Consider the following 15,018-nt stretch of genomic DNA (forward strand, 5'->3'; position numbering starts at 1 on the left):
CCTAGTGCTTACACAAAGCTTAAATTAGGTTTAAAAAAAATTAAATTGCATAAAAAGAAATAAACTTTCTTAAAATTGTAAAACGTACCCTAATTAACATAAAATTGTATGTTGGAGGCCCCAAACGATGAAATTCGCCTAAAATATTGAAATTTCATGGCCAAAGGCCATGAGTTTTGTTCCTGAGGCCGTTTCCTTCAAAATAGAGTCGTCAGAACCTATTTTTCTCCAGATACTGACTTGCCAGGTCTTCTGCCGCATCATTCTACTATGGGTGGAGAGAATTCGCCCTCGAATTCGTCCTAGGAGTCCAGAGATAAAATCATCCACACAAACATACACATCTTTCATACTTGATCGGAAACCGATGTTAGCCCATGCTTCAGAACGGATGATTGAAAAAAATTCGGACTCAAAATACTCTGCTGTAGTGATTGGTTCGATAGAGACATCTGACATCCTCGTCCTCATCTGTTGATTCGAGCCACGGTACTTCTCAATTTCCTGCTTCAGCCTCGCCTCCCTTCTATCTTTTCTTCGTGAGTCCATTCTCTTGTCGATGCCCTCCCAGACCGCATCAGCCTCCTTGTCGTCCTCATCATACTCCGCAGAAGCAAAAAGACCCACATCATTCCCCTCAAATTCATCGAATTTCTGGTTGTCGTCATAACCCTTGTCATCTCTCTCATCATCCTCGTCGAAATCGGGCTCTCCATTGCCTTCTGCCACGAAAAATGCATCATCAGACGGATCCTCTTTGGAAGACAAAGTCGCGTTCTCTTCACAATTGGAATCATACTCGATTTCCTCTCAATCAGGGTCAAAATTCGGATTAGGATTTTTCCGATTTTGATTCTCCATAAGTGCAGCCATCTGCTATGTTAGCTGCCCCAACATACGACCCATCCTTTGATCCCTCTGATCCATCTGATCCAGCCTCTGCTCCAGATGTCACATATTTTCATGATCATGAACATCTTCCACACGATCCCTCCTCCTGGGTGGCATGGTCGATCAAGATCAAACCGTAGGCTCTGTTACCAACTGACGCAGTGTACACGCAAGTAATCTATCATAGACCGTTGATTCGCGCACGAATACCGGAACTACGACCTTCTACTACCTGTTGATTCTTCGAATTCCTAGGAAATTGGCATCCAATTCGAACAAATCTGAGAATTGGGCAAAGAGCACGAAAGCTCCAATTTTTATTGATAATCCAAAAAAAAAACTCCTCCAGGCCCACAAAGCTTAAATAGGGTTTTAAAAAAAACTAAATTGTATAAAAAGAAATAAACTTTCCTAAAATTGTAAAAAGTATGCTAATTAATATAAAATTGCCTGTTTGAGGCTCTAAACAATGAAATTTGCCTAAAATATCAAAATTTCATGGCCAAAGGCATGAGTTTTGCTCCTGAGGTCGTTTCCTTCGAAATAGGGTCGTCATAACTTATTTTTCCTCCAGGTACCAACTTGCCAAGTCTTATGCCGCATCATTTCTTCGGGGATGTGGAGGGTGTTGAAAAAATTCTCAACAACAGAGATAGGGCTGCTAATCTGACTTCTTCTATGCTGATGGGTTCAACAAGGGAATCAGCCCAGTCTGCTGAACAAGTGCGTCGCCACTGTGGCCCACTCACAGGTGGGTAATTGCACTTCGATTCAGTGAAGCTCGAGGTGTATAAAGAGATGAAGTGGCTTTGTATCATCTCTTGGATTTGCATAGGGTCATAGCTCCCCTCACCAACAGAATTCCTAAAACCCAGAATCTTATTACGTCTGCGTTTGTGAACGGTTGAGGCATGGAAAAGCTTTGTATTTCGGTCCCCCCCTCAGTGATCCAGTTGGCATGAGCTTTTAGAGACCATAGCTCTCCCCCAACCCCCCCCCCCATTAAGAATTTTCGTATGCTCATGTCTGACCTATCCTTCTAATCGAGTGAGGAAAGGATTTGGGTTTAGGTATAGGCTCCTTCAGATCCCTGCAAGTCGAGCTTGACACTTCCTCTTTCGTCGGAAGACATTCTGAAACTTGTTTTGTTCCAAAGACGAGCAATGGCTTGGAACAATGTGACAACTTTTATATTATCGTTGTTACTGGTTGTCCAAGATTTGAAAACAGTGTCTTGGAAGCTTTCATGTGACAACCACATAGTTTCGAGTTGAAAGGGACTCAACAACTTTGGCCCCGACTCTGGGTTCAAGGAGAGGAGTAAAGGGCAGTGATCAAAATGGGAGTGCGGGAGATGCTTCACTAGAGCTTCGGGAGACTTTGATCTCCAGCATGTATTTGCGAGAACTCTATCTGAATGAGAGAGGTGGAGTCTCTAAGATTGGACCAAGTAAATCGTGAACCCACAAACCCCGATTCGTCTAGGCCACAAACAGTAATCATTTTGTTGAAGAGGGAGGCACAATAATGAACATAGCTGTTTCCTCCCATTCTTTCAATAGTAGAGCAGACTTCGTTAAAATCACCTAGTACTACCCAAGTAAGGTCAGAATCTGCTGCTACAGTTCTCAGATTATCCCACAAAATTTTCCGTTCTCTAAGACGTGGACTTGCATAAATAGAAGAAAGTAGCGACGAAAAGGAGGAGGAAGAGACGTGGACAATATCATGAATCTCCCGTTCCATGGGTTGAAGAAGCTCCATGTTCACTCTGTCTGACTGCCAAAGCATCCAGATGCCACCAAAATGGCCTCTTGTGGGTGCTGATGTGAAGCCATCAAACGGGAAGGTGCTGGCAATCTGTTGAGCTCTCTTGCGTGAGAGTCTAGCCTCTGTTAGAATGACGATGTCAGGATTGGGCTGCTGTATGAGGTCCAACAGCGTTCTATGGAATTCTCCGGTACCAGCTCTGCGACAATTCCAAATTAGCGTGTTCATATGGAAAAGGCCTGGGTCCGGCATATTTGTGGCTCTTTCAAGTCTCCAATCCTAGCACTATCCATGAAAACTGCGGGGCTCATACCAGGGCTAAGCCTCGGGGTTACCTTGAGGGAGGTTACCACTTACCCCATGCACCTCAGACAAGACGTGACGAAGACGCAAAGCTTTTCGACTGGAATCGTCGGTAGGAGCAGCATCCTTTTGTTCTGGAAGCTGGTTGTTGTGCTGGTAATTGGGTACTCCTTGGCCCTATAGAGTTGCGGGGTCTGGTCCTGGTAGGTGGCCTAGGAGTGTGCTTGAACAAATAGTCTTGGGAACCTGATGCTCTGTCCCAGGGCTGTCTCGTTGATCCTTGCACCGATGGCCTTCCTCCAGAGATTGGGGGCTCCATGAAGTAGCTCCTCCCGGGGTGCTGTCACATGAAGGAGGTATTCTACGACTGGGGGATCTTGACCGGCTTCGACGTCTCCCAGAGTCGGCTGATGCAGGGCGTGTATTGTTTCTTTCCGGGGAGGGAATTAGGCTCCGGTTGCTATCAGGAAGCTTGGCTGTACGTCGACCATTGTCTCTTCGATTAGGAGAAGAGCTCCTCGGTCTCCTATCCACCATCTCTGAGTCCTGCTGTCGACCATTCTTCCCAGTAGCTCGGTTGTCAGCTGGCACCGCCGTCCATCACTGCTTGTCAAAGGGACAAATGCTAGGATCTTTTTTTGTTTTTTTTTGGGGGGGGGGGTGGTCTTCGTGGGGGAGGGAGGGAGGGAGCAGGGCTGGAGGACTTGTGCGGTCCAAAATGCCATTTTGAATAACATGGGGGACGTTGCAGATAACCATTATGCTGGGATTTGGACGTGTCTCCCATAGTGGGGAGCATATCCTTCCTGAGAGCAGCGACTGTCCTAATGACGTTAGTTGTGGCGTTAGCCCTTTTCCCCTTATAGCTATGGCAGATTCCTGTGCCGGTGATCGGCGTTGGACTGCTGCTCCTTGTCTAGCTTCCGAGATATGGAGCCCGTTCATGCTCGCTGTGGTCATAGTCAACCTGGCCTGAGCGGAGGATTGGGCATGGAGGCTGAGAGCCGAAGTTCTATGACCCCTTTGAGCATTTTTTTCTTATATTGGTCACCAACATCCAAGGCCCGGCATTGTTGCTTCATTATCAAAGCTGTCCGAAGAAGAAGAGTGGCTTCAGTGTTCGGTTGCTGCTCTGGGAACCTCTGACATCTTGTCTGGGTGTGGCCGATGACGCAGCATTGAAAACAGATTTGGTCTATTCCCTCATATTGGATAATCTGACAGTGGCCTTCTATCCATACCACACGGGGAGAGAGGCTTCGTGAGATCCACCTGAACGCATAGTCTAGCAAACTGAGCTCTTACCTCCATTGCTGTCCTACGGTCGATATGAAGTAATTGCCCTATCTGTCCACCAATTTTCTTTAGGATAGCCTCCGAGTAAAATTCCATTGGAGCTCCGGCAAGCGAACCTAGAGGGCAACAACGGAGAAAGTAGCCTTTGAAGGCTTGAAGAGAGGCTCCCACATCCTCATAGTCAGAAATTGTTTCCCCACGAACCAAGGCCTATCTCGGATGATTCTAGTTAGATCTTCCCTGGAGGCGAAGGAAACCAGAAAAACCCATAGCCCAAGTCGATGCAGGACATTTCTGCACTAGGCTTCCAGAGAGATCGGAGCCTCTGAGAGAAGTAGTGGAGTTCCATAGCCTCACCAAAGAGCTTGACAATGAGGGAAGACCTCCATGGATCTCGTATATTTCTTTTGTCCTCAGGGGATAGTAAGACCCAGAGCTCATCGGGTTTCTCTGATTCCATGTCATCCTTGACATCATCGTCTAATTCATCTTTGAGTAACCCACGCTCCAGACAGAAAGCGTTTTCGAAGGCTCCTGGATAACAGCCTACCAGTTTGGAGCGATAGGAAGGAGCTTGAACGTGAACTCCGGCAGGGCATGTTGCTGGTTCTGCAGGCATACTAGAATGGTTTGTTTGATCTGTCAGAGACGGGGACATGACGGGGACTGGGTTGGAATGACATGATTCAATTGAGGAGCCTGGGGTGAGAAAGAGTTGGGCGGTGAAGGAGCCATTCGTAAAGAAGCTAGACCTTGCAGAGGAGAGGAGGGAGGGGAGAGAGGAGGGGAGAAAAGAGAGCGCTCATTTCTTCACCTCTGCTGCCATCAAATCTGCAGTCATAACAACAGGTCTACTATCTTAATTTTACCCTGTAAAAAGGCTTAAAAGAAGCTTTTGCTCTGGCTAGCGCATAGTCGTTCTGCTTTTAGTGGAAAGTTGTGGCCTATTGCGAATTAGTTATGGAACACGGTAATGCCTCTGAAGTCACACTAATGAACGAGAGTACCAAATAGTTAATCAAAACCGATTGAGAAGATAAGATCATTGCTCAACAGTGGATCACGTTATCATGTGTTCACAAGATGTTCCTTTTCAGAGTCTTTATTCCGGTCTAGTCACAGCTCCGAGGATCTTGCTCTTGACCAAGATTGGTGAAAACTAAATAGAATGTAGTTTAAAATAAGGTATGGTTATTATGGTGTGCCTAGCCAATCAGTGTGCAAGCGCAGAAAGCTCGGTTTTCAGTCTTCAAATTCGTTACCTAGATTCACCCAAAAAAAGTCTTTAGTTGGCATTGAATTATTTATGTTGCAGTGAGCATGCAGCTTCATGGAAAGATTGGCCTGGGCTTCACGATTATTTTTCATAGAAACAGTTTGTGTATATCAAAGGATCCCAATCTGAGCTGGAAACCATCCCCGAACCTTGGCAGAAAATGCCTCTCTCGATCAGTTACAGTCATGTGGTGATATGATGACGTTGATGTTTGAGGTTTCCCACGCGACCGGCGATCCACGTGGACTATGCTCTGTCTTTCTCCTCCTTTATTGACAGGAGTCTGCCCCAACTTGGAATTCGTGTGAATACTTCTGCAGCTTTCACCATTGAGAAATGGCCTGCAGTGATTTTATTTGTCCTGATCAATGGCATCAGCAAAGGCAACAGCAAAGGAAGGCCGAGACTCTCTCAGCCTGATGAAGAGACATCTTCTGATCTGGACAATGTCTAGCTAGTTAATTAGGAATCGCTATAATATATGTATATGTAATGCATAAGCACCCATTCTCTCGCTTGACGCAATTAGATGAAAAGGTTTGCATCGAATTGACCTAACTGTACGGAATGGCCTGTGGGCCCTGTTTTGCCATAAATTATTTCAACATTGAGTCTTCACACGTGATGAATAGGGCCAAGACTGGAAAGAAGCCCGGGAGGCTTGTTGGGCCGGGCCGTGCAAATCAAGCCCATGTTGTCCAGACGACAACCAATAGTAACAGCTCAGGAGGTCCGCAAGCCCAGATTACTTTTCCGTTTTCAGAGGCGCAAATTCAACAGATTCATCGACTTCTAGCGATGAACGGCGGTGATGATGAAGCCGAAATACAAACTAGTAACTTATTTAATGATTTTGTTACCTGCAACAATGAATGGGTTATAGATACTGGCGCCTCTAGACATATGACGGGCTGCTCGAGTTACTTAATCGATGCACCTCCAATCATTGGAAGTTCGCCCGTTTTCATCCCAAATGGAAAGACAACTCAAGCTGTTAGAGTCGGCAAAGTGCATCTTGCCGGAATTGTTAACTTATCTGGAGTATTGTGGATTCCAGATTTCACTTGCAATCTAATTTCTGTGTCTCAATTATCCGATGAGATGGGATGTCAAATAATATTTACTTCTGACTTTTGTCTTCTACAGGACCGTGCTAGGAGGATGATGGAATCAGTGAGCGCTGAGGGGGGTTTATTATATGAAATGTGTGGCATCAAAGATCAACGATAATCTAGTTGCAGCTATTAAGACGAATGATGTATGGCACCAGAGGCTTGGACATCCTTCTCGTCATGTTTCGTTTCGAGGTCTACCAGTTGATGAACTCGTGAATAAAGAATGCGAGGTCTGTCACAAGGCCAAGCAAACTCGGTCTCATTTTCCAAATAGTTTGAATAAAGCTAGTTTTTTATTTCAACTAGTGCATGTGGATATATGGGAGCCGTATAGAGCACAGTCTCATTCAGGGGCCTATTATTTTCTGACAATCGTCGATGATTTCAGCCGAGGTTTGTGGGTCTATCTATTGCGAGAGAAATCAGGAGCTAAGTGCTATTTAATTAATTTCTGCAATCTCATTAAAAACCAATTTAATCGAGTCACAAAGATTATTCATAGTGACAACGGTGCGGAGTTTTTATCTCGAGAATTGCAGGATTTCTTCTCGCAACACGGTATTATACATCAGACTTCTTGTATTGATACGCCTCAGCAAAATGGGCGTGTGGAAAGGAAGCACCGTCATATACTCAATGTGGCACGGGCTTTGTTGATCCAGGCATCACTTCCGGTTAGCTTCTGGGGAGAATGCATTTTAACGACGGCCTATCTTATCAATATCACCCCGACACCACTCCTAGAAGGGAAAAGTCCTTATGAAGTAATTTTTGGAAAGGTTCCGGCTTATTCACATTTACGAGTTTTTGGGTCCCTATGTTATGCACAAATTAGACCGATGCCAAAAGATAAGTTGAAGGCACGAGCAAAGAAGTGCGTCTTTATTGGGTACCCTTATGGAAAGAAGGGATGGAGAGTTTATGATATGGAGTCACGAAGAATTTTTGTATCAAGAGATGTCAAATTTTATGAAGACACATTTCCTTTCGCCAATAAGAACAATGGTGATTAGGACATGAGAATTCAAGATACACCATTTTTAATGGATTCGTCTCTGTTAGATTTTCAATCTGTTACTGGACAGGGGGAGTCAACCAGCCTAGTTTTGCCAGGCCCGACACGAGACCTGATTTCGCTTCCGCCTGAGCCTCCATCCATGGACTCCTTTAAGCTTGGGCCTGGTTTGACTTCAGAAAGTTCGGGCGGCCCATCTACAGATAAATCTGAAGTAGAGTCCATTACTTCTGGCTCGCCTAATTCTTCACATGTACGACGATCAGATCGCATTCGATGAGCACCGGCTTTACTTAAAGACTTTATATGCCACACTGTCACACATCACCCCCCTCGACTCTTGGACTCACCTGTTCCGTCATACTCCTCAGGTACGTCCTATCCAATAAAGCAATATTTGTCTTATTCAAATGCTACTGATAAATATGTTTCCTTTTTGGCGGCTATAGACTCTGATACAGAGCCTCAGACATATCGAGATGCAGTTGGAGATCCTCGATGGCAGGCAGCAATGAATGAGGAGCTTCAAGCACTTGAGTTAAATGGGACCTGGACTCTTACTTCGTTACCTTAGGACAAGAAACCCATAAGTTGCAAATGGGTTTACAAGATTAAGCGGTGAGCTGACGGATCCATTGAGCGATACAAGGCCCATCTTGTGGCAAAAGGGTTCATGCAAGTTGAAGGGATTGATTTTCACGAAACTTTTGCTCCAGTCGCCAAGCTTGTGACTGTCCGTTGTTTTCTTGCTGTTGCAGTCACCAAGAAATGGGAAATCCATCAAATGGATGTCCATAATGCTTTTCTTCACGGTGATATATGTGAAGAAGTATACATGTCTCCTCCGCCTGGTCTCGGTTCTGCTCAACCGAGACAAGTTTGTCGTCTTCATAAGTCCCTATATGGGCTTCGCCAGGCATCTCGAAACTGGTTTTCTAAACTTGCTGACGCCTTATATAATTTTGGTTTTAGGCTACTGGAGCGGATCATTCACTTTTTACCTTTTCTAGGGGTACGATGTTTCTTGCAGTACTTGTTTATGTGGATGACCTCATCATCGCTGGAAACTTGTCCAGACTTTGTGCCTCATTCAAGGAATATCTCAAGTCATGTTTTCGCATTAAAGATTTAGGGCTTTTGCGATACTTCCTCAGCATTAAGGTATCTCGCATGATTCGGGCTTATTTCTCTGTCAGCGCAAGTACGCCCTAGATATTCTATCTGAATGTGGGATGTTAGGATCACGGCCATCTAATTTCCCTATGGAGCAAAATCATCATCTTGCGTCCGACTCAGGGGACATTTTCTCTGATCCGGGTCGTTATCGTTGCCTTGTTGGACGACTTCTCTATCTAACAATAACAAGGCCGGAGCTTAGTTATTCAGTTCAGATTTTAACTCAGTTCATGCAGGACCCTCGACAAGATCATTGGGATGCAGCTCTTAGAATATTGCGCTACATCAAGCAATCGCCTGGACAAGGCATTTTTCTCCGGCCGAATTCCTTTGAGCTCTCTGCCTTCTGCGATTCTAACTGGGCTAGTTGTCCAATGACACGGCGGTCTCTGACTGGCTATTTCATCACTCTTGGGGGTAGTCCTATATCTTGGAAAACGAAGAAACAGACCACTGTTTCCCGTTCCTCTGCTGAAGCCGAATACAGGTCAATGGCTGCTACAGTTAGTGAAGTAATTTGGTTGCGTAGTCTCTTGTCCTCTCTCGGTGTTCTCTCATCTCGCCCTACAAAACTCTTTTGCGACAACCAGGCAGCTTTACATATTGCTGCAAATTCGGTATTTCACGAACGGACCAAGCACATTGAAATCGACTGTCACTTCATTCGAGATCATATTCGCTCTAACATCATCACTACTGCTCATCTCTCCACGAAGTATCAATTAGCGGACATTTTCACTAAGGCATTAGGCCGAGATAGAAACCGTTTTCTTCTCAGCAATTTGGGCGTTCGGAATCCTCATGCTCCAACTTGAGGGAGAGTATTACGATTATTGAATTATCTAGAATATTCTGAGTATCTTGTGTCATTATGTATATAACCATATTTTAGGCTAGTTACTTATAGTTTCCTAGTTGATAGCAGATTTTGTGGGATTTCTTTTTGGTGCTTGGCCTATATGTACAAGTTCTATTCAATAATGCAAATTGACAGAGTATTGTCCATTGATCTCTTCTTCGCAAAGTTATTAGTATTTCGCATAGGAGGTCTATTTCTTCTTTTACAAAACATAATGTAATTAATTTTATCGTGTTTACGTTAACTTTAAACAGCATCGATGTCGGTCTGTTATTTGTCCAAGTTTCTGTTACTTCTGCGTGAATTCTCAGGTTGTTACAATATGAGGATTCCTTCTCAGAGGGATCTCCGCGTAAGTGGCATTCATTAATTTCTCCTTTTCTATTTTTGCCTTTTTCCTGGCAATTTTTTTATTCATTTTATTTCTAAATATTTTAAAGTTCTTTTGGTGATTTTTTTTAATAAGTGATGCATCTATTCAAAAAAAAAAACTGTAAGGAACGGCAAGGAACGTCGACATTGCAAATTATAAGATCTAAGTCATTGAAATTTTTTAATGAGAAATAAGGCCAGAAGAAATGTAATCAGGTAAATTACTAAGAGTGCAAGTAATTTACTCAGAATCAAAGTAATTTACGTTATTATCTATCTATTGACATTATTATTTAAAAGTGGCTATTCCTTTTATCTTAAAGGGACTCATGAGTGTAGTTCAATAATAAGAAATAAAGTGAAATGAAGGGGCATATAGGTCCCACAGTGAAAATTGAACTGGGGATTCTTGATTATGGTTGGTGCCTTGTATCCCTGCATTACGACACTTTTCTCTTTAAAAAACTAATTATTCCATCTTTTATGACTTACTAGTAGGATAACACGTGTGTGTTGCACGCGAAGATATTATTTATAAAGCATATACATGTTAATTTAAATGTATGAAAAATGATAATTTAATCACCTAAAATGCAAAATCATAACGTATGAATGTATAAAAATAGAATAAGGATTTCTTTTCTCAAAGAACTTTCGTAAAAACCTCGGTCTGTTTTTTTTTCATTAGAAAAATGATGGGATAATAAATTTTTAAGTATAGTTAAAAATGAAGGCAAAATACAAACGAAAAATAAAGGAAAATATGGTTAAATATATATGTAATTATCAACGTGGGTTAGTTTAAATGGTTCGGTGCTTATTACCTTTAAACAAGTTTTGAGTTTGAGTCTTGTGAATGAGAAGAATTCATGAAGAGATAGCTTTATCCCTTAATGGGTCTACCCATAGTCGGAGCGCATTGGCTTCGAAATATCATAGTACATACCGAAAAAAAATATATGCTTCAATATACTGATAAATCCTTAGAACTTTCGGAACTAATTTATATCTCATTCTCATCTTTCTCCGGTTACAAGAGAGGTCTATGGGTCAAGTATAATGAAATGGTTCTCCTTGTCCTCTTTCTTTTCCAAGCGTTGATCGGTATTAGAGCAGACTCTAGCCTACAACCATGTAGGATTGCGGGTAGGAATTCAGGTGGCTCCTCATGAGCCTGAATACGTGGGAGTTATGTTTTGGACTCCGGCCCAAGAGCCCATTGAGGACGCTGGGCCTAAAATAATTGAAGTTTGTCACGACTTGCGAGTCCACATTGGTTGTGCAAGGGGGAGGCTTGAGATTTATATAAGGTCCAATGACCTCATTAGCAACTAACACTTTTGAGTGACGGGTCCGTGGCTATTATAATTACAAGTTAATTATATGAGAAAATGAATAGAAAGATAAAAGATAATGGTCTAATCTACTTAATCATTAAATAAAAAATTATTAATGAGCATGGGAAAGAAAATTAGACTTATCACAAAATATCGTTTTGTCCTTATTAGTCGTTCCCTCTTCCGATACATTTCTATCCTTAATTATGCGTAGGCTTTGTATTATCTGAATCGTACCTATGTACCGCCATCGGGTCTGAACTACCGATGTCGTATCGCCATCGGGTCGATAGTGATGCCGAATTAAGCGGGTAAATTGAACTATTCAACAATCGCAGTTCTAGTGCCGAAATGTAAGGCACCCCATTTCCAGTATTTATGAGGCAGACTTGAATGTTATCAGTCGTGGGGACGTGAATTATCTCATAATAAGTCCAGTTGAATGTGTTCACTGTGGTCCAATAATCAGTCCCAATGTGCAAGTCGAATAAGGGCTGCTGATTCTTGTCGTCGTAATTCCCATAGAAGAATAAGGCGCGGATCAGATATGTGTTGCCCTTGCCTTTCTCAGGTCGAAGTGTGTAACAATTTCTTGTTCCGTTAGGAAAGAATCTCAAGTTTTTCGACTGTTGCCATCTGTTCTCGTTGATGAAGAGAGTGGAAATTTGCCAGTTCTCCCCAGAATCTACAAATCCATCATCTTTCTTGTAATAAATACCGAGTTCGATGTCGTAGTAATCATTTGGTGCCCCACAGTCGATACTTATGAAACCTAATTTAGTTCAGGAAGAAAGTAAACATAATCATTATTCATGGAAATTCTCTAGTTCCAGGAGAGACATAAGGTCCCATCTAGGGGATGACATTGATTGGATCACTAGGGGAGGCCCCAAACACCATATAGAAACCAAAATCGCATCAAATCAAGCAACATGAATATATTTATATATATACACACGCACACGCACACACACAAAAGCAGAGAAAATGATGTGCACTTGTGGTCCTCATCAAATAAGAAGAACATCAAAATATGAGATAAGTTCAGCCTCAAAGTCTGCATACTAACAATTCCGTTGTGCACATCCCATGGCTCCATATTTGCAGTAAGTTCACATCGACTGACTAATTATTGTACCTTAACATCGTGAAAGGAATTGGTTCAGGTTCCTGGGGCTAGCCTAGAAAGCACTTCTATACCAAGAAATCCTGCTTCAGAGCATTCCCGGCTGGAGAATCGATTTAATTAACAACTATATATGCTTCTTCAGAAAGCAAGGCATGGACAGCTTTCAACTGAAACAGAGGAAATTCACTGAGGAAGGCAAGGGACCGACCTGGGATTTGATCTTGGCCATGAACCGGAATAAGCATTCCCACCATTCCCACAAGCAACCACACTCCCATCCTTCCCATTTCTTCTTCTCTTTCTAGAAAAGGAACCGAGGAACAGAGAGAGGGAGGAAAACAGGGGGAACAACTGGGGGAGTTAATGGGGGGTGTGTATAATAGGCATGAACTAGCAGTGGCTCAGATTTAAGTTGTACCTGTTCGATTAAATAGCCCCAGTTGACGGAACTAAATATATTGACATCTCTTTCCCCCTCAAAATAAATAAATAAATAATATTATTATATTGGCACTTCCACCTCGGCAGTTCGAAAAAATTATATGCTCGTACTCGGAAAATCTTATCATATATTATTATTTAACTGAAAAGTCCCATTTTGTAATTCCCACCTTATATATATAGAATGTGGTCGAAAAATTGAAAGACCTCTTATGCTTAATCTAAATATGATACAATTTAAAATAAAAGGAAAGAGTTGACGGACCATATTGTCCATTTAATATCATTATTTCCTCTCTTCCGTCCAATGTATTAACCTCGTCTTATTTTCCTTCTTCTCTCGACCATCCCCCATTCTATTACATGATTTTTTTTGGTCTTTTTTTTCATATTCTATTGTTTATTTTTCTTACCCTTAATTTTTTTTTCTTTTGCTTCCAAATTTATTTAATGAGCATATTAGGAAAAATATTATAGTTGAAATGCAGTACGCACAAATTAGATCGTCCTATGCACGGATAAATTTCTAGTTTCTCTTATCCCCTCTTGTATTGACAACCACCACTTTTTCGTTTTACGACTTGGGTATCATTGCTAACATATATGTTTGTTGTGCTTCTACTGTGGAAGATGAACTATACATGTCTATGCTTAAAATTGATACCTTAGTGCTTTTTTTTTTTCCAAGTTATAAGGGAGACCCATTAATTTACTACAGTGAAATAAAAATTTTAATAAATAATAAAGGGGCACCAGTTTAAATCGGGTGCAATATATCAATATATGGACAACGCATCATGATTGCTAAAAAATAGCTTCACAGCAACCTGAGAATATAGAAAATAATATATTTTTTTCCGTGTACTGTATGGTCATAAATCAATCAACAAGCCCTTTGAAAGTTCAAAATGAGACCAAGACTTTGAAATATTAGTTGGTCTTACATATTTTAATCACGTACTCCCGTCACTGGGGGCAATGGACCTATTTGCTGTCCGCGCCAAAGATGTATAACTCCATAGACTCCATAGTTTTCACTTTGCATATTCAGCTTTATATTATCTATTTTTTTTATCTGGCTAATTTACTAATGAAGTTTTTTATTTTAATAATAAACAAAATTTTTAAAAATATTTGTTACTATTACCAAATTATGTTCTCTTAATTCTCACCATATTACCAAAATATATTCTCTTAATCATTTTTTCCGTTTGGTCTCAAATATATCGTGTACTATAGACACCCAAAAATAAAAAATAATAAGTTCAAAAGCTAATTAACTATATAGAAAATTTAAACAGAAAAGGTCCAAAACCCTCTGCTCTTGGCAATGCCACGTCAAATAATTACAAAAAATCCAAAATACAATCGAAAATATAATAAGCTTGAAAATAAAATAAAGTTCGTGCTTTTATGATGAAAAAAATCATCTAAGGCATTATCGAAAATTCAAAAATATCTAAGTATTTTACCCAAATATATTGATAATAATAAAATAAAACTCAAGTTAGTTGAGAATAATAACCACCAAACTAATGATCAATTCTAGAGGTAAAAGAAAATTTCTCTTATAATCGGTAAATGATACACGAAAAAAAGTAATAGCCATCAACTAAACAAATTAATAACCATGACCCATTCATGATTTCTATGGTGTGTCTTTTTTCATCAGGAATGTAATGGGAAGGGTTTTTTTTTTCTTTTCCCTGTCTATGCTATACAACAATGTGTGGTATTTGAAACGCCTTCCTAGTTCACGAATCTTTTAGATAAACCTCTTAAAGAATTAGAAGGCCGAGTATACTGTGATGTATGATTTGATACGGTTCTCAGAGGGGGATTACTATTGGTTTACCTATCTCATAAACTCTATGATTGGTTCGAAGAACGTCTTTGTATATAAATATATACATTTTTCAAATTTAACTTGTCTAATAAGGCAAAATATTCAATTGCAAAATTCTTTTTTTATTCATTATGAATTATCTAAATATATTAATACATTAAGATATTACAAAAAAACCTAAAACACTTATCT

The 15,018-nt window shown here is 41.1% G+C and overlaps 1 protein-coding gene across 2 annotated transcripts; it reads right to left on the reverse strand.

Moving 5' to 3' along the window:
* Window positions 1–11,084: 11,084 nt before the first annotated feature.
* LOC116200114 (probable LRR receptor-like serine/threonine-protein kinase At4g29180) lies at window positions 11,085–12,987 on the reverse strand. 2 transcript variants are annotated; one of them, XM_031530827.1, is made up of 2 exons: window positions 12,748–12,987; window positions 11,085–12,182 (listed from the first exon to the last, which is right to left on the reverse strand). In XM_031530827.1, the coding sequence occupies exons 1-2, from the start codon at window positions 12,824–12,826 to the stop codon at window positions 11,611–11,613; spliced, it is 651 nt and encodes a 216-aa protein (XP_031386687.1). In that variant the 5' UTR covers window positions 12,827–12,987; the 3' UTR covers window positions 11,085–11,610. The 2 variants fall into 2 exon arrangements, 1 of the variants encoding a protein (XP_031386687.1); XR_004155661.1 differs by lacking the exon at window positions 11,085–12,182 and adding an exon at window positions 12,200–12,639 and having other exon boundaries at window positions 12,748–12,970.
* Window positions 12,988–15,018: the final 2,031 nt, after the last annotated feature.

This window comes from Punica granatum, chromosome 3 (assembly GCF_007655135.1).
Source record: "Punica granatum isolate Tunisia-2019 chromosome 3, ASM765513v2, whole genome shotgun sequence".
NCBI classification, from domain to species: domain Eukaryota; kingdom Viridiplantae; phylum Streptophyta; class Magnoliopsida; order Myrtales; family Lythraceae; genus Punica; species Punica granatum.

Excerpts from the sequence above, each read along its gene's own strand:
- LOC116200114 (XM_031530827.1), bottom strand. The coding sequence starts at position 12,826 with ATGGGAAGGATGGGAGTGTGGTTGCTTGTGGGAATGGTGGGAATGCTT. Across the intron at positions 12,183-12,747 it reads TGGCCAAGATCAAATCCCAG|GTTTCATAAGTATCGACTGT; the intron begins GTCGGTCCCTTG and ends GAACTAAATTAG.